At 33.5% G+C, this 21,967-nt stretch overlaps 3 protein-coding genes across 6 annotated transcripts; 1 reads left to right on the top strand and 2 right to left on the bottom strand.

The window, feature by feature from the left end:
* The first annotated feature begins 2,402 nt into the window (after positions 1-2,402).
* On the top strand, positions 2,403-7,601 carry LOC140872231 (uncharacterized). The gene is made up of 9 exons (XM_073275036.1): positions 2,403-2,542; positions 3,293-3,959; positions 4,092-5,167; positions 5,328-5,613; positions 5,717-5,944; positions 6,348-6,521; positions 6,653-6,838; positions 7,056-7,169; positions 7,272-7,601. The coding sequence occupies exons 2-9, from the start codon at positions 3,336-3,338 to the stop codon at positions 7,599-7,601; spliced, it is 3,018 nt and encodes a 1,005-aa protein (XP_073131137.1). The 5' UTR covers positions 2,403-2,542; positions 3,293-3,335.
* Positions 7,602-7,807: 206 nt separating this feature from the next.
* Positions 7,808-10,114, bottom strand: LOC140872233 (OVARIAN TUMOR DOMAIN-containing deubiquitinating enzyme 4-like). 3 transcript variants are annotated; one of them, XM_073275040.1, is made up of 6 exons: positions 10,013-10,114; positions 9,122-9,243; positions 8,990-9,030; positions 8,639-8,737; positions 8,054-8,218; positions 7,808-7,939 (listed from the first exon to the last, which is right to left on the bottom strand). In XM_073275040.1, the coding sequence occupies exons 1-6, from the start codon at positions 10,035-10,037 to the stop codon at positions 7,924-7,926; spliced, it is 468 nt and encodes a 155-aa protein (XP_073131141.1). In that variant the 5' UTR covers positions 10,038-10,114; the 3' UTR covers positions 7,808-7,923. The 3 variants fall into 3 exon arrangements, with proteins under 3 accessions (XP_073131141.1, XP_073131140.1, XP_073131142.1); XM_073275039.1 differs by having other exon boundaries at positions 9,992-10,094; XM_073275041.1 differs by lacking the exon at positions 10,013-10,114 and adding an exon at positions 9,758-9,959.
* Positions 10,115-17,412: 7,298 nt separating this feature from the next.
* On the bottom strand, positions 17,413-21,680 carry LOC140872232 (U-box domain-containing protein 6-like). 2 transcript variants are annotated; one of them, XM_073275038.1, is made up of 6 exons: positions 21,499-21,680; positions 20,875-20,993; positions 20,326-20,511; positions 19,982-20,089; positions 18,669-19,852; positions 17,413-18,460 (listed from the first exon to the last, which is right to left on the bottom strand). In XM_073275038.1, exons 2-6 carry the CDS (start codon positions 20,923-20,925, stop codon positions 17,671-17,673), a joined length of 2,319 nt encoding a protein of 772 aa, XP_073131139.1. In that variant the 5' UTR covers positions 20,926-20,993; positions 21,499-21,680; the 3' UTR covers positions 17,413-17,670. The 2 variants fall into 2 exon arrangements, with proteins under 2 accessions (XP_073131139.1, XP_073131138.1); XM_073275037.1 differs by having other exon boundaries at positions 20,875-20,972.
* Positions 21,681-21,967: the final 287 nt, after the last annotated feature.

Here is a 21,967-nt window from a genome sequence, read left to right as displayed (position 1 = left end):
CACGTGGATAAATCATATTAGGATTATTAAAATGATTTTAAAGGATTTAGAATAATGATAGATAAACAGTAACATGTTTACTTTGAGTTATTAATTTTGGAATTGAAATAATGATTGAAGGATGAATGTCAGTTTTACCCTCCACTTATGATATACAATCTTATGCTTAATTTTTTATTAATATAATTTGAATTGGGTTATTTTTGAACTAAATTATTATTGATTCACATGGAGGCATTTTCATTTATCAAAATTATTAGGTATAAAAATATATATTTTTTCAAAAATAATAAAATTGATAAATCGAGTTATAAAAGGAAAGAAATTGGGGGGGGGGGGGGGGGGGAAACAAAAGAATTGAAGGAGGGTAGTTTATGATTTATGTGTATTTTTTTTTCCACAAATATTGGTTAGGATGTGTTATCTCTTGTGTAATTAAGGATGTCTAATCTCGGGTTAAATGACGGGCCTTGAGATTTGAGAGATTTGATTTTTTTAAAAGTAAACAATGGATTAAGTTGAATTAATAAGCTTATCCTATTGTTATCAAGCTAAGTAAACACTCCCTTATAGAATAGTTGTTCAAACACATATTTGTTCTTATTAAAATAATTTTTAAAATATTTTATAAAAAGTTTTTAACACACACTTTACAAAAACATTTCATAAGTATATGTCCAAACGAAATCTAGGTCTTTTGTGTATGGACCAACTTAATTAATATATTTAGTGAAAAATAATAATTTTGACATAAAAATAATATTTCATGAGTTTGGTTAGGTGAATATGGGACAAAACATTGATTTATGAGATAATCCCATGAGATTTTTTGTAATATATTAATAAATATAAACGTTAAAATTGAAGTATTTTTACGAGGAGGAAATCAGGTCACATCTAACTTTTAAGACTAAATTCAAATTGTATCGTCGTTGGGGGAAAAATTATATTTGAATTTCCTAAAATTCATATTTCGGTTGTAACATATGCAATAGCTTTTATTAAGTATAACATTAGAATTTAAAATTTTCATCTAATATTCTATTTATTCATGCAAAAATATTTTTAGCACACAAATATTAAACATAGGAAAAATAAGTTTTTTGGTCCAGTAACTTTATCTTTTTTGGGTTTTGGTCCATTAACTTTTTCGATATGGGTTTTGGTACACTAACTTTGCATTTTCAGTGTTTTTTGGTTCAACTGCATATGTGTCAGCTTCGGATTGGTCCACGTCATCATTTTGGACCAATCAAAAGTTGACACGTATGCAGTTGGACCAAAAAACACTGAAAATGCAAAGTTAGTATACCAAAACCCACATTGAAAAAGTTAATAGACCAAAACCAAAATATAGATAAGTTAATGGACCAAAAAACTTATTTTCCTTTAAACATACAAGCATACCTCATGGTAGTCATTGAATATGCACCAAGCATGGAAAGTTACATTTTGATTTCTGGATGTGGAATTTGCATTTTTTTTCATTTGTAGTCTTGTTTAATAATGAATTTACATTTTGTAGTCATATAAATTGCATTTTTTCGTTTTTTGACCTGTTGCGATTACTTTTTATTTTAATCATATGACGTGTATTTTTTTTAACCCGATAAAAGTACAAAAAATGAAATAAAAACATACAAGTTAAATTATCAAAAATGAAAAGATTATAAGTTGCATTATCACAAATAAAAATTCACAATAAGTCAATAACATAACCAAAAATGAAAAACATATGAAAGCTACAGATTAAAATTACAAATTCACCTGAATCAATTTTTTTTTTTTACAAATTCACCGATAACAAAACTATAAATAGAAAAAATATAATTATAGGAAAAAAATGTGATTTTCCTGGGCCGAACACACAAGATATTTTCAAATATATATATCTAGAGCCAAATATTATTATAATCTAAATTTTATATTTGAAAAAAAAAGTTAATGGGTCCGTTAGGGAAATAATAGCTTTGTTCATATTTTCTTTTAAACCTATTTTCATATTACTAAAAGATAGTTATAAGCTTTTTTTTTTTTGGTAGTTATAAGCTTTTTTCAAAGCCAGTTATAATTTTTTTTTTACCTTCTTATCTTAATCTTAAATAGAAAATATATAAGTAAATAATCCAATAAACACTTTCTATAACTAAATTAAACATTTGTAAAAATTATGCAAATTATAGTTTATCAATCGCATCAGTATTAAAAAAAAATTCGATATTATCACTTCCTTTTTCTGGTTCAATTAATTAATTAATAGTAGGATTTTTTGTATGAAATAAAAATAAAAAGAAAAAAAGAAAAGAAAAATGGAACTTTAGCAAAATCAGGAAACTGAAACCTTGGGACTTTTTTCCATACGCTGCAAACGCATCTTCTTCTTCCTCCAGCCCTTCTGAATTTTCAATCTTTTGGACTTTCTTACGCCTACTTTTACTTTCTTCTCAAACAAACAAGGAATCCCATCTGCGAGAATAAACAAGATCAATGATTTAAAAGGGATTGCAAGAAGCATAATTCTCTTTTGTTCTTCAATCTTCTGGTAAAAGACTGACTTTTTTTTTTCTCTTCGTGTCTGTTTCTTGTTTCTCTTAGTTAACTCTATGTAGTTGTTTTCTCATTGATAATTATGGATGCAAATTTGATGTTCTGTGTATTTTTACCATTTCTGTGTTGTGGCATTTGATAGCTGGATGCTGGATTATTGATTGGTTCTCTAATGGTTTGTTTCTTTTTTTGGAAGATTTTACTGATCCTGAAATTAAAATGATGATTATTTTACAGTGATGTGATTCTTTATTTGGGTACTTTGCAAATGTGGCCATTTTAGCTTTGATCGTTCTCTCTTTGTTTGGTCTGCTTGATTGGTAAAATTTTTACTGCATTTTTTTTAGGATGTATGCCTGAGACTCGACTGGGCAACCGAAGGCAATCCACTGGAATGCCGAATTTTCAAATTGCATGCATAGTGTCTATTTATATATTTTGAGCTTCCATCATAAATTAAGCTGTTACACCAAATCCCTGAGTCGGCCATAATGCATCTCTCTCTGTTTTTTTTTTTTTTTTTCCTAATGTGTTTCTAGTTTTCCAGCTTCTTGTGATTCTTTAGAGATACTTGCAAACATCACCTTATTTCTGAATTGTTTTCAAGTCTTAGTATATAGATGAAAATTGCAAAAATTTCATTATTCTGAGAAAATGTCAGAAGATCTTTATTTTTAGATCGTATTCATGAGTGTTATTACCTAAATTCTCTGTGATGAATTTTATTTTTCTCATCGTGTTGTAGAATCAACCAACCAACTTCAGCTCTTAATTATCTTACTCTAGCTATGGTTCTTGGACTGAGATCGAAGCACAAACGGGGTGCTTCAGTTAGAGTTCAGTACATTGTCCATATACAGGAGATTAGACCTTGGCCACCATCGGAGTCTCTTAAATCTGTTCAAACCGTTTTGATTCAGTGGGAAAATGGTGATCAAAATTCTGGTTCGTTTATCTCTGTGGCTGGGGAATCCAATATCGTATTTAATGAGTCTTTCATGCTTCCTGTTACTCTTCACCAAGATAAGAAAGCTGGCGATAAGTTTAAAAAGAATTATTTGGAGTTCAGCTTATTTGAGCCTCGGAAGGATAAGGCTAAAGGACAACTCTTGGGAACAGCTTCATTGAATCTCGCAGATTATGGAGTTATAGATCATGTATTAAGTATAAATGTCCCATTAAGCTTCAAGAAAAGTTCTAGTATGTCAGTCCAACCGGATTTAATTATTACTTTTGATCCTGTTGAAAGGGATAGCTCTAATTCCTCACCTAAAGCTGGCTTCCTTGAATATGATGACAATAGCTCGGAAATAGCCTCTTTTACTGATGATGATGCTTCTTCACATTCATCAAGGGCTGCTGGTTCATCAACCATCGGGTCTGTAACAACTTCACCGTCTCATAATGAGAAGGTAAGCAAATTTTCTTAAAATTTAATCTATCTTGACATCTATACTTAGGCTTTACTCCATAGTATCAATAATTCTTTCCACTCAATGCATGTACTTGTACCTCGTGACACTTATTTGAAGTAAAAAATGCAGAATGGATATGGAAATGCTGGAATCGACTCTGTGAAAGAGCAAAACAAGAACTTGAGGCCTCCATCAAATGATTCATTATTTGATGCTAGGAACCATGTAAATGACCAGGTTTCTTCGTCCAAGTTTTCCGAGCGAAGCATGACATCTGTCAAGAACTCTGTTTCCCCCTCCATTAGATCCTCTCCCTCATCCATAAGTTTTCGAGAGATACATACTAAGCCCAATAACACTGCAACAAGTTTTGCGAGGGGAAGTGTTTACCCCAATTCCCAAGAAGTTATTGCAAACAGCAACTATAAAAGTAGCAGAAACACTCAACAATATGTAGAAGACAGATCCCTTGAAAGGTTTTCTCTTGAAGTGGTTGAAGCTGATAACTATAGAAAAAGCAGTTCTTCTCAAGATAAAGAGTTGCAACCACAAGATGTTCCGATCGACGATTCACGTGTTGGTGAAAGGGTAAGACAAGATATTCGATGGGATGAACAGATATTGGAAGGGACAAACCGTTCTCCAGGGAATAAGTTACTCGATAAATTATCAGATGATAATACGAAAAGACAGGTGACAACAAGAAGCGATACTCTTGCTCCAAACAGAAAAGCTCCACTAGTTCCGCCATCCAGCAGTAACAAACCTCAGTTGAAGCATGTAAAATCTGTCCAAATACACAGCACAGCTAAAGGGAATGGATTTCTGACCGACTTTTATGCTGGGGGAAAAGCACCAGACCTCGACATGTATAATGTCTATCTCAAGAAAGGTAAACTTAGTGCAAAAACTGAAGGAAAAGAGCAAAAAGGTGAGCATTTTGACAGTAAAAATGAATGGAAAACTAGAATTGAGATGCTTGAGGAAGAACTGAAGGAAGCTGCAGCAATTGAGGTTGGATTATATTCAGTCGTTGCTGAGCATGCCAGTTCGGGAAATAAGCTCCATGCCCCAGCTAGACGACTTTCAAGATTTTATAGTAACATTTGCAGAGAAGGATCTCAAGCAAAGCGGTCTAGTGCAGCAAGAGCTGTGGTGTCTGGTTTGATTTTGGTTTCTAAATCATGTGGAAACGACGTCCCACGGTAAGTTTGTTTAGCAAAGAATACTACATTTCTTTATATGCCTATCCAACAGATATCCAATTTCGTCCTTTTTACTGCTACTCATCTCACCAAACTTTTTACTGTTAGAACTCAAAGATATATCTTGATAATATCAAATTTTTTAATGTAAATGTTACAGGTTGACATACTGGTTATCAAATTCAATTATGTTGAGGGCCATTGTAAGCCAAATTGCTGCAGAGTTACCACATTCTAATGTATCACGAATAAAACATGATGGCCCAGAATCTGAATCAGCTGGAAGAATAAGAAATAAACAGCTAGACTCCTCTCACAGGGATGAGGCGAATACTAAGCCAACTGAAGAATTTGATGACTTTGAGGATGTCCTGACGTTCATTATTGCACTTGAAAAAGTTGAATCTTGGCTCTTTTCTCGCATTGTCGAGTCCGTTTGGTGGCAGGTCACCAGTACTTTCACTATTTGCAATATTTTGAAAACCGTCGCTCCCTGTTTATTTATCAGTTTTGAAGTTAAGAATGATGATTATGTTTCATTTACTGCAGACTTTTACCCCACACATGCAGCCAAATCTAGCAAAAAGTAGTGAGAGGACTAACAACAGCTCAGGCATGAAGAAATCGAATGGAAGAAGAAATAATACAGGTAATCACGAACAGGGAAACTTGTCTATAGAGTTGTGGAAGAAAGCCTTCAAAGATGCATGTGAAAGGCTTTGTCCGATTCGGGCTGGAGGGCATGAATGTGGCTGCTTGTCTGTGCTGGTTAGACTGGTATGTTTCATAAACAACCTTGTGCAACAGTACCATCCCACCTCGACTTGTGAATGTATACAGGGATATCCTTCACCAATAGTAACTAGTTTTCTAGGGGTGGATTAGACACATGACAAAGAGGTACTAGAGTGGGACCCATGTGTATTTTCCGCCAAGGAATGTCCGGCCCCAGGTGGGGTCTACACCGCACGACTGTGAGCCATGGGTTGGGTGGGACAAATGTAACGCTCGCATCCCACAACAGTTGGGCAAGGGTTCTTGGATCAACTTACAAAGTTGAATTACCTTCCCCTTATTAATTACTACCAGGTTTTCTAGGGGTGGATTGGGCTCGTCGTCTGAATTTATGAACATATTTAAGATTCTAACACGACAGAATTGCATTTTTTTGTTCTAATAGGTAATGGAGCAGTTAGTTAATAGATTGGATGTTGCAATGTTCAATGCTATTCTACGTGAATCCGCTGAGGAAATGCCAACTGATCCATTTTCTGATCCCATAAGTGATTCCAAAGTCCTCCCTATTCCAGCTGGGAAATCAAGCTTTGGAGCTGGTGCACAGTTAAAAAATGCTGTAAGTGTGGAACTAACTGATGTTGGTTGTGCATCCTCATTGTTCGATATCAAACAATTATTTATGATTCGAGTCTGGACAGAGCTTAAAATTCTTATTTATTTATTTTTTCTTTTTTTACATTATTGTAGATCGGGAACTGGTCCAGATGGCTCACGGATCTTTTCGGCATAGAAGACGAGTCCCATGAGGATACTAGCATTCTTGTTGATGGCAACAGACCAAAATCTTTCAAGGCTTTCAAGCTCCTCCATGCGTTAAGTAACCTTATGATGCTGCCATTCGGAATGCTTGCTGATGCTTCCACCCGAAAAGAGGTAGACTTTACCATCAAATTCGAGTAAGATATCATCTATGTTACATGTGATCACACTCATGCACGTTATCCGCATGGGATGTAGGTGAAACCGACATGCATTGCATGATTCTGGTGAACCCAAATAGCATCGAATCTACTTTACAAAAAAAAAAAAGAAAAAAAGAAAAAGCATAGAATCTTTGGTTTGTGATCATCTACGGTTTGTTCCTGTGAAGGTTTGCCCGACATTTGGTCCATCCTTGATCAAAAGGGTTCTGAACAATTTCATTCCGGATGAATTCTGTCCTGAACCGATGCCACGCAACATAATCGCTGCCCTTGATTCTGAGGTTAATACTTCCTCACATACTAAATTGCATGTGTTACCATAAAATTTTCAATGTCGAGAGGCATACAAGTTATTCTTAGCTTGCAATTTTTTCTCCATTCAGGATGTTTCTGACTGTCGTGACGATATGGTCACATTCTTTCCTTGCACCGCAACTCCCACAAAATATTCACCACCCGCCGCAGCTTTGTTAACTTGTGTGGGAGAAGTTGGAAGCCAAGTGCTCCAAAGTAGCAGATTATCAACACTCAATAAATCATATGCCAGCGACGATGAGTTGGATGAACTCGACTCGGCATTGACTTCAGTCATTCCTGATAGCTTCCTCACTTCTTCTGCTTTATCTAAACTCAGCTTGATGCCAAAGGAAAAGGGTGGGAGGAATGTTGTCAGATATCAGCTGCTTCGGGAAATATGGAAAGACGTTGAATAATAGATAGAGTCTCTTTCATTGTAAATTAAGATACACGAGTAAATATTATATACGACAAAAGAATGCATATGGAGTGAATTGGATCCAGCCCCTTCATTGATTTGCTGTATTCAAATGATCAAAGTGTATAATTCTCCAATAAATTGAGTATTTCAAGGGAGTAATATTCGAAATTTGATGACAAAGTTGTAGCAAGCAACTGGAGTTGGGAGTATTTATTCAGCTGATATTCGGAACACCAGGAAGCAATCCATCCCTATTTTCCTTCTAATTTTGCTTCCATCTTTTCTTGCATCTGGAACAATAGGTTCCGAGGGTTGTTTCATCTACCTTTATTCCTGCAAAATTAGAAAAACGCCATATGATGTTGTACAAAGTTTAACTTAGAATAAACTTGTTCAGGGGATGCAGTTTGACATGGGGAAAAATAGCTCATAAAGTGGAGAATTTACAGCTTCAATTGTGAACCATCTAAAGAGCTCCTTAACGCGTCATAGTGCCCATAACCATGATATAATACGCGGATTGGATTCTCCTTTCCATATTCTTGGCCATATTCAGCTATAATCTTGACAGAATTAGTCCTCTTATCCAACATGTGAACAGTAATTGGAACCCTGAAAATGTTTTTCCTTTCCCGTTAATTATCGTATACATTTTTCATCTAATTTGCAAATTTTCAATTATTAGGGGGTTGCAACCATTATGATGATGATGATTATTTATCATTTACCAAAAGGTCGAGTGCAGTACAGTATAGTTATAGCTAGTTCATCGGCATGTAATTCATATTGTGAATTCTGTGGAGTGTGGATGACTGTTTGTGGTACCGTGCTCTTGTTAACAAGCAGAACTATTAGGGTTGCAGAAATGTAGGAAATAATGAATATCAAGAGCCTGAAAATGTGGTGCTGTAATAACGTAATATTCAAGAAGCTTAAATCGTAAGACAATTTTTATTTATTAAATTATAAGTGAATTTTCGCCATGCACAGAAGGAAAGATAAATGCAAACAAAAACCACTAAGAGTACATACCGTAACACGTGTGATGACATGAGCAGCTCAGGTTCCCCACCCCATACATGGGGCTGTCGCATTTGTGCAACATAAGTATCAAAATCACCTTCTACAAACCTGAGGATAAAATATATTGAAGGCGGTACCCATATAAGAATTGGATAAACAGTATGAAGTTGCTATTCTGTACTCAAGATACAACATGCTTGATGAAATATTCCCAGAAATGCTTTTGAGTGTTTTCACATTTGAACCACTTATTAATCTTATCTGAAGTTAAAATGCAAAGTTAATGGACATGATTGACAAGTGTGAAAAAGTCAAAAGTTCTCAGCACTAATCCTTGTTTTCCAAACGATCAAATCATACCATTCAGAATCTGCACGCCTCTTGATAAATTCATCTGCGACCTGCAGAACCAAGGAATCCTAAGTTTTACTTATGCAACATAAGCAACTGAATTCCTTCAACATAGCAGAATAAAAAGAAAGAATTCTGTACTGTTGCTCTAAGCTCGTCTGCAAGTTCCCTTTCACGGTTTTCTGTTGGAGATGGCTTTCCTGCTCGTAGACAAGCACCATGAACCACTGATCGGAACAAACACCTTCCATCGCCAGGTACACCTGCAGATAATGCAATTTACACGTCATTTTAAAACCTGATTACCGAAGTTCAAGAAACTATAAAGTGCAAATAATAATTGCAAGCGAAAAAAAAACACTGATAAAACAAAAGAAAAAGGAATAAGAGACACATCATTTGATGCTTTCTTCTTATTCTTCAAATTGTACACATTCATTCACTAATATTGAGATAACTCATGTTAGCAATACAAAAAAGTTTCTGCAAATACATTATTTCAAATCAAGATATTAAATACTTATTATTGGAATCAGGAATTATGCCAGTTGATCAAATCAATATAAATGTCTCATCAACTCCATAATTTCAAATAGTATGAAGCCAACAAAACCTCTGTCAGTTTTATTGCCAGAAAAATATCAATCCATTAATTTGGAAAAAAGTTTTCATCCAAGTTTAATGTTAAGAACTTAATTTTGTCCAATTAATCAGCAAAGCAAAACCCTTCAGAAATAAAAATTATTAGCAAAAAAACACCAGATATTTATCACATACCTGAGCCTAGCTCCATGTTAATTACAAGAATTCAGACAAATAAACGGAAAATTGTGGAGCTATAGATCAATAATGGGGCAAAAATAAAGGATCAAATACGAAATCCATCCAAAAGAAAATTGAACCCAACGAAAAGAATGAACAAACGTAAGCAAATCAACTAAGCTCCCAACAAGCAAACAGAATATAAAAAAAACAAATAAATCAAATACATAACCAAACCGTAAAACATACGAAAAGTCTTGAAACGGTTACCGAGCGAAAGATTTGATTTAATCATAAGTAATTGCACAGTAAACAACGAAATAGCATATAAATTCCGAATCGAAATCCAGAAGTTTTGATCTGCGCATACATTGAAATGTGGTTGATAATCCAGATAAAGAGATGGAGGAGCTGTCACACGACTTCGTGGAATCCGATCAGCATATTGCGTGGTTGTAAAGCGGATGATTCAATCATTTTCAGCTACAGAATCGAATTCGATCCACCGAAAGAGGTTTGTGTGGAGAAGATGGATGAATGGGTGAGTGATCCCATCCGGTGTACACTGAGTTCTGCTGTGAGTGTAGTAGTGGCGTTTTGTTTCATTGATGCGGAGGACACTTCCCTTTCCTAATTGGAATTTATCATATTCTACTCAGAAAATATTTTATTTTATATAAAAAAAACTGAACAAATTCTCGTAGTTCCCTGTAACAAAAGATCGGTCTTATAAAATTAAATTACGATTTATTAGAGTTTTTGAAATCAAGGATTTCAAGAGTTTTTGTACTCTAAAATTTTAATAATAAAGTGATTGACTGAAAGTTGCATACATTAATCTTTCTTATCATATAAAAAAAAAGGACCTTGTAAGATTACTAACGTATTTGACGCAATCTAACTAAGTCGATGTAATTTTATATAAATACCACAAACACATCATGAGATTCACATATTTAAGATGTAAAATAGTTTGATGTAGCATCACATGAGTCAATCGACATCTGATTTATGTCAGATGAAGTTTTTTTTTGAAATCAACATTTTTGAAAATAATTATTAAAAAACTCTCCACTTTTTTATCTAACTTTTCCGGACCACAAACTTCCACTTTTGTTTCTTTTTTAATCTCTTTTCTTTTAAACTGATTTTGCAAACATGGCAGTGGTTTCATGGTTTTGCAAATATTACATCGCGCACTTTTTTTTTTCTCCCTTTAGATTGCACACAGGCAAATTGCGTGTGCCGACAACTATTTCTAGGGCAGCACCATATATAAGACTGGAAGTTGACCTTAGTGTGTTAGCTAGTCTCACTCTCACCTCCTAGTGAATCTACAAAGTTCAAAATGCGTGCGATGGGATTATTCCACATAGACTCAAAGAAAGACTGTCTCAAGCTTGGAAGAATCTTAGTTGATATCTTGGTAAGATAACCCTGGACTCTCAAGGACCTGGATGGTCCAGGGTACCCGGGAGGTTCCAAACGCCCGGGTAATCAATGGAGCCCGGGAAAAATACGGAAGTCGGGTACACACAAACAAGCTCCTCGGAGCCGAGAAGAAGAAAGCTGGTGGGCCCTGGACTTTTTATTTTAAGGGTCAGGAAACGGCCACGACTATTTTGAGTATATCAGGCTTTTATTGCGGATCAAATCATTGCTAATCACGATACAATGGTATGGGTTCTTCCGAAGATTACAGGGTATCTAATCACACGTGGTAAATATTTCATCACATTAAATGCTGTCAGTTCGCCCATACCATGTAATCATTAATAACTCAGTCCGACGGGTATAAATATCAGGCTTCTGAACCTGGCCAAGGTACGCATCACTTGTCACTATTGTCTTATACACACTCACTTTATCTAAAAAATTTTAAGCTCACTCCATACATCTTAATCTAACTTAATCATCGGAGTGGCGACGCCGGAGAACCCTCTGGCGCCCCCACTAACGAGTTTTCTTACTTATGGTGTGTAGATCTTGCCAAATACCTGCTACTTTGCCCGGGACTTTACCTACCCCAAGAAACTATTTTATGATAATCGCATCATTAGTGTAGCGCAAAATTTTTTATTTTTTAAAATAAAAAAATAAAAAATAGATACATACTGAATTTGAGAAATTAAATAAAGATTAGTTGATGCAATCTCAAGATAATCCCTTGATTCTTCTCTTCAATAATAATTTCTTGATGGATTTGAATTTCTTGAGTATTTGATCTTCGTAAAAGATGATTTTGATATCTTGATAACGTTAATTCGATGAGTTAAAACTTTGTTATCGAATTATTCTTCAAAATTTGGGAAGAACGCGATGAGTGCCTTGAATCACACATTGAACTTTGTTAATTTTGAATTTGGTGAAGAACAAAATATTCTTGAAATTGGATAAATTTAAATGTGATTGAAGAATAACGCGATTAATTCCTTGAATAACGCCTCGATCTTCTCGATTTTGATGAATTTGAAGAAAAACGTCTTGAATTGCGTCTTGAACTTTTTGAATATGACTTGAGAGAAAAAATCTTTAATTCTTCTACTCTTTTGCTTCAATCTTCTGTGTCGTGTGTACTTCTTGGTCATATATCCCCCTATTTACAGGTGAAAATGTAGCTTCCTACCATTTTCATTTGATGAGGTGTCACAATTTGATTGGATCATCGTGATTCATTTGGTGATTCTTCCATTAATCACAAGATTTGATTTTAAATACTAAAAATATTAATATTTTTTTCCATTTGATTCAAGATTTGAATTAAAATACTAAAAATTGTTATAAATATATTGTTATTATAGATGATTATCTTATTTAGTTAGATTTAGAAGATTCGTGATCTTTATAAATATGTCAAGATAATATCTGTAAAGATTTGTATCTTGTAATCTTTCTCTATAAATAGGGTGATTGAGTTCAATAATAATTGCACCTGAGTATTGACTCATATGATTCTCTCTTCTCTCATGAATTCTCTCTACTCATTTTTCTATTTCTATTATGATTTATAACACGTTATCAGCACGATGCTGTAACCAATTGAGAATAAAAATAATTCTCGTTTTATTGATGCTATTGGAATAGCACAACGTGTTGTCAATACTCAAATTTATGAGAGATATTCATTAGTGTTCTAAAAGTAGCACAAAGAGATATTCATTGGTGTTCTAGAAGTAGCACAATGAAAATAATTGATATATTGATGCCCATGAAATATCATGAATATGTTGATGGCTATAAAGTAGCACAACATGATTTTATATTGAGAATTTGAAGAAATTCATTATCATGATACAATATACTGAGAATTTTGAGAGATTCATGATTTCAATTTTGATATATCGAAAGATATTCATGAATTCATGATATAATATATTGAATATTGATATATTCAAGATTAAGATCTGATATAAGGTCAAATATATTGAGAATCTAAAGAGATTCCTAGATATAATATAATATATTAAGAATCTTAATAGATTAACGATAAAGATGTGATATATGATTTCGTATATTGAGAAAATGAAGAAATCGTGATTGATATCTGATATGATATCAAATATCTACAAATATCATTGAAGAAATTGATTTCATGTCAAAATATATCAATATTGACATATGATAAAAGGATGCAATATTGTATCAATATTGAAATATTGATAAAAATATGCAAGATTTGATAATATTCATGAAGAATATTAATATAAGATCCACGATTTTGAAATATTCTCGAAGAATATAATTTAATGTCCTTTTGGTTGTTGATGATCTTATGAATTGAGAAATTTAGTACAATTTCTCAAAGAATATCGATATATGATCTAAAATTGTCAATATCCATAAGAAAATATTATTAAAGATATATGTGAGATATATATCAAAAGATATTGACTTGATATCGATTCAAATCATATATTTGTTTTTAATGCTCTATAAGAAGCATGATATATTATTTGTCACTATTTTTATGAATAGCGACTTGATGTTCAATGATGAACTGCATAGACTATTGATTGAAAATTATGAATGTGCGGTAGTAAGATCACAACACTATCAACCGAAAAAAGAAAAATAAAAATAAATGTTAAACCCAATGAATTGGACCATCATCTATATTGGGCAACGACGATGATGGATTGATGGTAGCCTATGCATGATGATGTAAATGAGTTGATTTATGACTAACTTCAATTCATTTTATTTATTTATTGAACCAATTTATTTTTGGTAAATTAATTTTGTATTTGTTTAAACTAAATTGTGGAAAACTCTAGAATGTGTTTTGTTTTGATTCACATAAATTATTTTGATGATATAAAATAAGAACTACAAATTTTGTGAATTTATTCTATTAGTCAATATATTGCATGAGATATTGATTATGCAATTTGGTGATAAATTTTTTGTTAAATTTTTATTTAATAAAATTTGATTATGGATTTTAAATTCATCAATTTTGATTGTGGATATAAATTTTGGATTTTTTCAAAATCATTTGATTAATCTATCATTTTTTAAATAAATGATAGAGTATTTTTATCACATGTTATTATCTTACATGTAGGAACATGAATTTAATGTAAAACGATATTCGTGATAGATCGAATATTACTGTTGAAGGTAAAAGATCTACTTGATGCATACAAGAATTTGAAAAGGTACATTCGATTCTCAATTTCAATAATTCTAATATAATATATTATTTATAATATTTTGTTCAAGGAAAGACAATTATGACAATTGTCTAATTAATGTGGTCCATTATTTTAAGTGAATATGACAGTGCCAATGAACACAGTTGATACACTGTAGTTTAATTCTTCAAGAAAGAATATGTCATCTCGTATGATCGAGATATGAATCATAAATTCGGCACAAAATATTGAGATATACGTCATAATCAAGTATTGTCCTAAACGTTCATCGGTATCTCGTATCACTATCGTACCTGAAGTACGTAAAAAGATTTATTGATATCTATCAAGCAAGATATAAAAGTTTGTGGAGACGATTGATGTCTATCCAAATCATATGTTTCATCGTATATTGATCGAATGTTTGAAAGATCTATAAGATCGCTTGATTGACGATGAAAAAAAGATGATGTGCTTGATATTATAAAATAGTGATACACAATAATGACGTATATGTATTTTTGAATCTAGCAGATATTGATTTGGTTTAAATAGTATATTACAAATCAATATGTCTAGAAGAGCTAAAGAGCTCCAAAAGTGTCATTGATACAAATACTTTCAGAGTTTGGCATAATACATTGAATTGAGCATTCAAATTATATAAATAGTTGAAAAACTATTGATAGTGCACAAAGTTGTTAATGAACAAGCCAAAAGTTCCTGGATCGATAAATATGGATATTTTTGAATCAAAGATCCAGAAGATTTTATGAATTCTTATTGTCTTATCAAATTTGATATCATTATCATTAGCTCAAATTATTAAAGAATCCCCATATTATCTGGAATGAATAAATAACGTGGACCCATGAAGCGCAACATAATGTTTGCGAAAATACGTATTGAGAAAATTTCCAGAATATGTAATCAAGACAAGCTTGATCAGAAGAGGATATGCATATCAATTTCATGATTATAAATACATTGGTTTAGTTGATTTATTTTGCCTCCAATCAACTATTAAACCATGAGAATAAATGCGTCATATTTGGGGATATCTGAAAATATATTATAAATATTATGTCAAATGCTCATGTACTGAAAGTTAATGTTTGTGCGAGAAATGCACTACAATAAATCTCTTGAAGGGATTGTAAATATGTTGGAAATAAATTGAATCTTATGATCAATTATCTTGATAAATGAGATTTTATGACGCGAAATTCTCATTTATTATTCTTGTAAAACAATGTTTTCAACATTGAGGGGGAGGAAATAGAAGCTACAAGAATATTTGAGATCAATCCCAGTGAAATATAAAATGAACATGATGTTCAAATTTTAAATCTCAAATAAATTATTTGATCTTGTGTATAAGATCGTTTAACTTCATTTATGTTCAAGTTGAACAATTTAAATCATCTTTAGTGACGAATAACCCCTTTAAAGAAAATGAGTAAATATCTCAATGTGAAAAGAATAATGGAGGCTGGTCGTTGTGAAAAGAAATTAATGTCCTGCAGGACCATATCTTATATTACTTGCAAGTAAATGAAAAAAGACGCTAGAAGCGTGAACGACCAATTATTTCAATGGATCCAATTTAGATTATGTTATTCCTGAAGAATAACAAGTATATTAAAATATGAGATTTCACAAATTATTTGGGATCGAAATGATATAATCATCCGTGTGTTTTGATATCATGCAAAATGATGATTATTTTGAACTACAATTTGATGAAATTTTCAATAAAAATGATATGTGGCAATATTAACAAATTTTAGCAAAGTTTTTCAAAATATTTCAAGCGGATTATGATAAAATATTTGCACTTGTCATGGATGTACTGATTTGATGGTGATACATATAGAAACAACCTCGAAGGATTCGATGTTAAAATATTGTTTTTGCCAACTTGAAGAAGAAGAAAAGATATTTGGTTTTGAAGTACCATATACATGGCAAAATCATCATCTGAATCAATTTTTGGCAAATAAATGCACAAGATTGAAATATGACGAGTTAATAATTTCAAGTGATGCTTGCAAGAGGGGGAGCAATCACAGTTGTACTCTTTTTCCCTTGTTTATGATTTTTCCCACGTAGTTTTTCATAACAAGGTTTTTAATGAGGCAATTAACAAGTATCGCGAGAGATGTCGTACTTTTTTTTCCTTCATTAGGATTTTGTCCCACTGGATTTTTCCTAATAAAGTTTTAACGAGGCGCATCTATCTTCGGGAAGACATCCAAAGAAAATATATGGTGTTTACTCTTTTTCCTTCGTTCAGATTTTTCCCACGGGGTTTTACTGTCAAGGTTTTAACGAGGCAACACTTGAGTCCCGATGAAGTTCCCGAACATCAATCTTGCCAAATGAAGATTTTAAAGAATTGATTGCTTGTGCAAATAATCATCTAAGGGGGAATGTTATAAATATATTATTATTATAAATGATTATCTTATTTAGTTAGATTTGAAAGATTCGTGATCTTTATAAATATGTCAAGATAATATCTGTAAAGATTTGTATCTTGTAATTTTTCCCTATAAATAGGGTGATTGAGTTCAATAATAATTGCACCTGAGTATTGACTCATATGATTCTCTCTTCTCTCTACTCATTTCTCTATTTCTATTATGATTTATAACAAAAATATTAGTATTTCATTCCATTTGATGCAAAATGCAATCTTGCTTTAAATTCTTGATTTGCTCACAAAATATATACAATATCAATTAATTAACTATTTATTTTTGTAAGAATTTAAATTTTCTAATAAATAGTTAATTATTTTTTATTGATATTTAATATTATTTTATACTTGCCATAATTTTAGGGTCAATAAATCTAATTGTCTACACTTAGCGTTAGTTGTATTTATTTGGTTTATCCAAGATTTAGATACGAATTTACCACAAAATCCCATGACGAGTGATAGATTTTTATAGTATTGCAAATAGAATATGCAACACTAAAATATAGTACAGAATATTTGAAATGGTGATGAAGTGGTGAGGAAACGAGACATTTATCATGCAAATTGCAAGCTGCTCATGGATACTCTGCCCCGAAACAAAATCCAGAGGATTTACAACCAAATATTCACACCTAATTTTAGCTACAGTTTCTTGATTACATTGATCTAAGGACTTGAAACTATGCTAGATACTCCATTGATTTAAGTAGCCTGCTGTACATTTCCTCTAAGAGAATCGTGATGCAGGAAAGCCGACGCAAAAAATACATGGGAAGACAACTCGAGCCAGACATAAGGCAGCAACTTTCTCAACACTGGTACACGGAAAAGCTCTTGTTCTTCCACCAAACACTCAATGCTTTACTGACTTTTCTCCTCGAGATTGACTTGCATAATGGCTTTGGGTTTTGAGAAGGCAAGGCCATCTCACTATTCTCGGTCATCAGTCGACTGGGAACAGGTGAAGGATCTCGTTGCCTCTGCTCCCGAAATAACATCAGAAGCTTCTGGGCTTTCTGTTTACCTCTAACTGTCCCATTTACGGAAATCGACACTAATGAAGGAATCACCCCTTCTTGAAGAACCATTTCACAGCATTTGTCGCTCGTATTACATAATATCAGAAGACAGGCTGCAGCTTGTTCTTGTTCTACAGACTCACCGACATCCAAGATAGTAGCAAGCCCGGTAATAAGCCCAGGAGAGGCAATGATTTCATCTCTTGCAGATTTACTCGAAGCTAAGTAAATTAACATGGCAATGCACTTCTCTATTGAAGAGTGGTCACTGGGATGCGTGATAAGATTTTGAAGGCCATCAATGATACCGGCTTCCAGAAGGTGAGGGATATTGGTTGAATGACTGGAAATATTGTATAGGGTGTGAAGGGCATCGATCTTACATTGCTCATCTGATTCATGTTTAAGGATGGAGATCAAGAAATAGACAACTTCCTGCGTAGTCCCGATAATGGCTTTCGCCTCATCGAGGCAGGAAAGATTTAGGTAAAGGGCAGTTGTTGCTCCAACAGAATCGGTATTAGCTATCATTTTCTGCAGTATCGGAAGCACTCCTGAAGCCAATAGCAATTCTTTGTTTCTGAAAAGAGTGGAAACTGCGTAAACACAATGCTCATAAAATGTGATTTAAAGGCCATATAAACATCCACAGTAATACTGTATAGCTCATAATTTTTTTTCCGCAGTATCAAATAAATTTCAGGAAACAAACGAGTAGAAAAATTCTTTAAAGAATTCGGGTTTTATCAAAGGAATTTAAAAATCATTCGATACGGATGATCATATACCTGTTATTATTTACTGCAAGATTGAAGAGAGCCATTGCTCCGATTTCTTGAGCCATCCCATTCCTGTATGAGACAGCGGAGTCCAAGAAATGCAGCAATGCCTCTACAAGACCATTAGCCCCCATATAAATCCTGGCTTCTTCATCATCTTTTAGCAAGAGCCTTATCTGCTCCACCACTTTGCATTTATCCATCAAGTCATCATCCTTCTCTAAGACGGCCAAACAATCGTGACACTGTTTGAAGGCGTGATAATCTCCACAATCCTCTTTTTGCACAGAAGTAGCTTCCAGTTCATTTCCTTCAGCCTCCTCAATGATACCACTGTCATTCAAAGGTTCAACCTTAACACCCTTGAACTTACATAAATCGAAACTTTCTAACGATTTTGAGTTTGCAGAGTCACTTTCGGACAACACTAGCCTCCAGTAGTTGAGATCAAGTGATTCTGGTGGACCGTCTGGAACAGGAATCCGATTATTTTCACACCAACTAGCCACCAATCCTTTAACACAGTAATTGGGAGTCAAAGAAAGATGAGGGAGCTGCTGCTGAGTTTTAGGACAAGTGTTATGACCATCAGTAAACCATTTTTCTATACAAACCCTTTCATAGGTTTGCCCCGAAGCTATGATAACTGGATCATGCATAAGTTGCAACGATATAGGGCACCTTAACTCTTCAGGAGGCACATGAATTTGATCTGATCTCCGGAAGTTTGGCTTGAAATTGAAAGAACTGAGTTTCGAAAACTGCCGATCAAAAGCAAAACCATTACGGCCAAGCATGTTACCATCTTCAAAAGAACCCTGGATGGTAGGCGAGCAAGGTGTTGATCCTTGTGAGTCATTGTCATCCGAAAACTCACCCCTGAAAACCTTCGAGTACTTTTTCATGAGATGCATTAGATAAGCTATGATAGATTCCTTCCTTTTGTCGTCATCAGCTCGGGCTCTTTCCACGAGTTTCTTCAAAGCTCTTCTCTCTCTGAGTGCTGCCCTTGAAGAGGTGATACCAAGCCTAGATGCAGCCTGATGAAAAGATTCAAGCTCCTCGTTGTCATAAGAATTACTGTTGAAATTTCTCCCTTGTTGAAGCAATCCAATAATATCATCACCTATTTGCTTCTCAATTGGATCAAGAGAAAACTCGATCCTTCCAAGTTCACCTAAAACCTTGGCGATCTGGAAAAACACAGACTTAAAATTTAAACAAATTTCTAATAACTTAATATATCATTGTACCCAAAAAAAAAATCAATCGAAACTTCTCCAATACATATAACTTAACAGAAGAACCAAATTCAGAATCACCTGACTGCCAATGGCTGGTGGAACAATATCTTCAACCCGTTTTAAACTATCTTCAAGTGCACATCGTGCTTTCTCAAATTTCATAACCACAGAATCTCCAGTTATTGCCTAACGAAGAGAAGGCAAAAAATCAAGCCCCAACCAAATGTGATAAGAGGGATTGATTAACAAATTTCGAATACTCTTACTAAACACAAACATGAGTCGACTCAATATATTTTGGTAAGATACAAAAATGGGAGATTAGGTGGTGCCAGCTACCATTTCTAAATTCGTATTTCCTTTTTTTGTATGTGCATATTTCAGCTAAAAAACGTTCAGAAGTGAAAAAGAATGAGTCATACCAAGTAAAGTTTACTACATTCTGCACAATGCTGAAGAATAGTCTTGGTCTTTTCAAGTGCTATGTGCAGAGAACATAGTGCTTGAATACCAGATGTGCTCCTTGGTCGAGCTGCTTCTAGATCAGGGAATATTGCCAATACTTTCGCATACACGGAACATAGATTCTTGCACATCTCACAGTGTAACTAAACCAACAACAAGAATCAGCTAAGGTGAAAAAAACCCACCCAACACATTTCAATATAATAAATAAATGGACTAACAAATACCACATAAACAAATTTTAAAATCCAAAGTTTATTTGCCAATTAACAAACAGCACATATATGAAAAATCGAGATGCTCCTGCTGAGAATACTGTTAAATGAGTGCTCTATGCGAACAACGAGACGAGATTTAAGATCAAATTGAGAATTTAAACCCCAGTATCATTTAATGCGTCCACGTTCTTGTAAATAAAATTTCTGTAATATTCAACCCCAAATCATTTCAAAAAGCAGGGTAAAAAATTAATCAAATCCTCTGCATTTATGAGTCCTGCTCCATACCTTCGGTTCACCAATGGAGAGTAAACTTTCCTCAATCTCTGAAGCGTCCATGTCCAGCAAAGTAAACACAGGTGGTTTTTTTATGTAAAATTGTAGACCTGAAAGAATATATTTAAAAACTAAACCAAAACCAAAAAAAAAAAAAGAAAGAAAACCCAAAGAAGGAGAACATCATTACAACGAAAATATGCTATTGAATTAACCTAGAATGAATAATAATTAATCATTATTCTACGCTAACTAATTATTTGAATAGCAGGCCAATAATGTTCCTATTACTCTAGTCACATCAGCTTGACAGACGAGATTCAAACAAAACCAATCAACCAAGCAAGAAGCATCAGCCCTCCAGAAGAAAATAAATAATGCTGAAAAATAATAATTCGAAAGCACAAAATGAGAAAACAAAAAAACTAAAATCAGCAAAAAAAATTATTGCCTGATTATTTGTAATCATTTTTGTCCTTTTCCCGAACAAATGGCAAAGATTAATCTTCAGCTGCTAATAAATGAATTTAAGGATAACACTAGCATTGAATGTATGAGATTAATGCAACACAAATTTTAAAAAAAAAATTCAGAAATCTTATAAATGCTTCAATCTCGCGAAACCCAAAAACATACCAGTTTAATGAAAGATGATCCTCGGTGGCTTCATAAATTTTTTTTTAAAAATAACACAAAATGTGAGAAAAATCAAGAGTCCATTCTTCGTACGGTCACAGATTTTTTTCTAGATTTGGCACTCAGATTTCGTTTTGGTGGCATAAAGAACAGAGGGTGGAGGAGGAAGATAATAACGAGCTGGAAATGGTAAGGTTATTTTATAATATTATAGATAAATAGGGGGAGGGGAAAATAAATGCAATAAATTCAGTTTGGGGTTCATTTTTAAATATTTGATAATATTTGGGTTGATTTGATGAATATGGTATATTTGGAGGGCTCCGATAAAATTATAATCCCGAGATTGGTTCCCGGATCCCCGGCCGACGTTGCCGGCCCCCCACTTTGTCTGCTTGTGAATTTGCAATAAATGCTCCCAAGTGTCCAATTTGACCCCGTCGACATAATAATATGTATTATTTATTTA

The sequence above is a fragment of the Henckelia pumila genome, unplaced genomic scaffold, assembly GCF_033568475.1.
Source record: "Henckelia pumila isolate YLH828 unplaced genomic scaffold, ASM3356847v2 CTG_461:::fragment_3, whole genome shotgun sequence".
In the NCBI taxonomy this organism is placed as follows: domain Eukaryota; kingdom Viridiplantae; phylum Streptophyta; class Magnoliopsida; order Lamiales; family Gesneriaceae; genus Henckelia; species Henckelia pumila.
The sequence above is the reverse complement of the archived record's forward strand: the minus strand, read 5'-3'. Positions and strand labels throughout refer to the sequence as shown.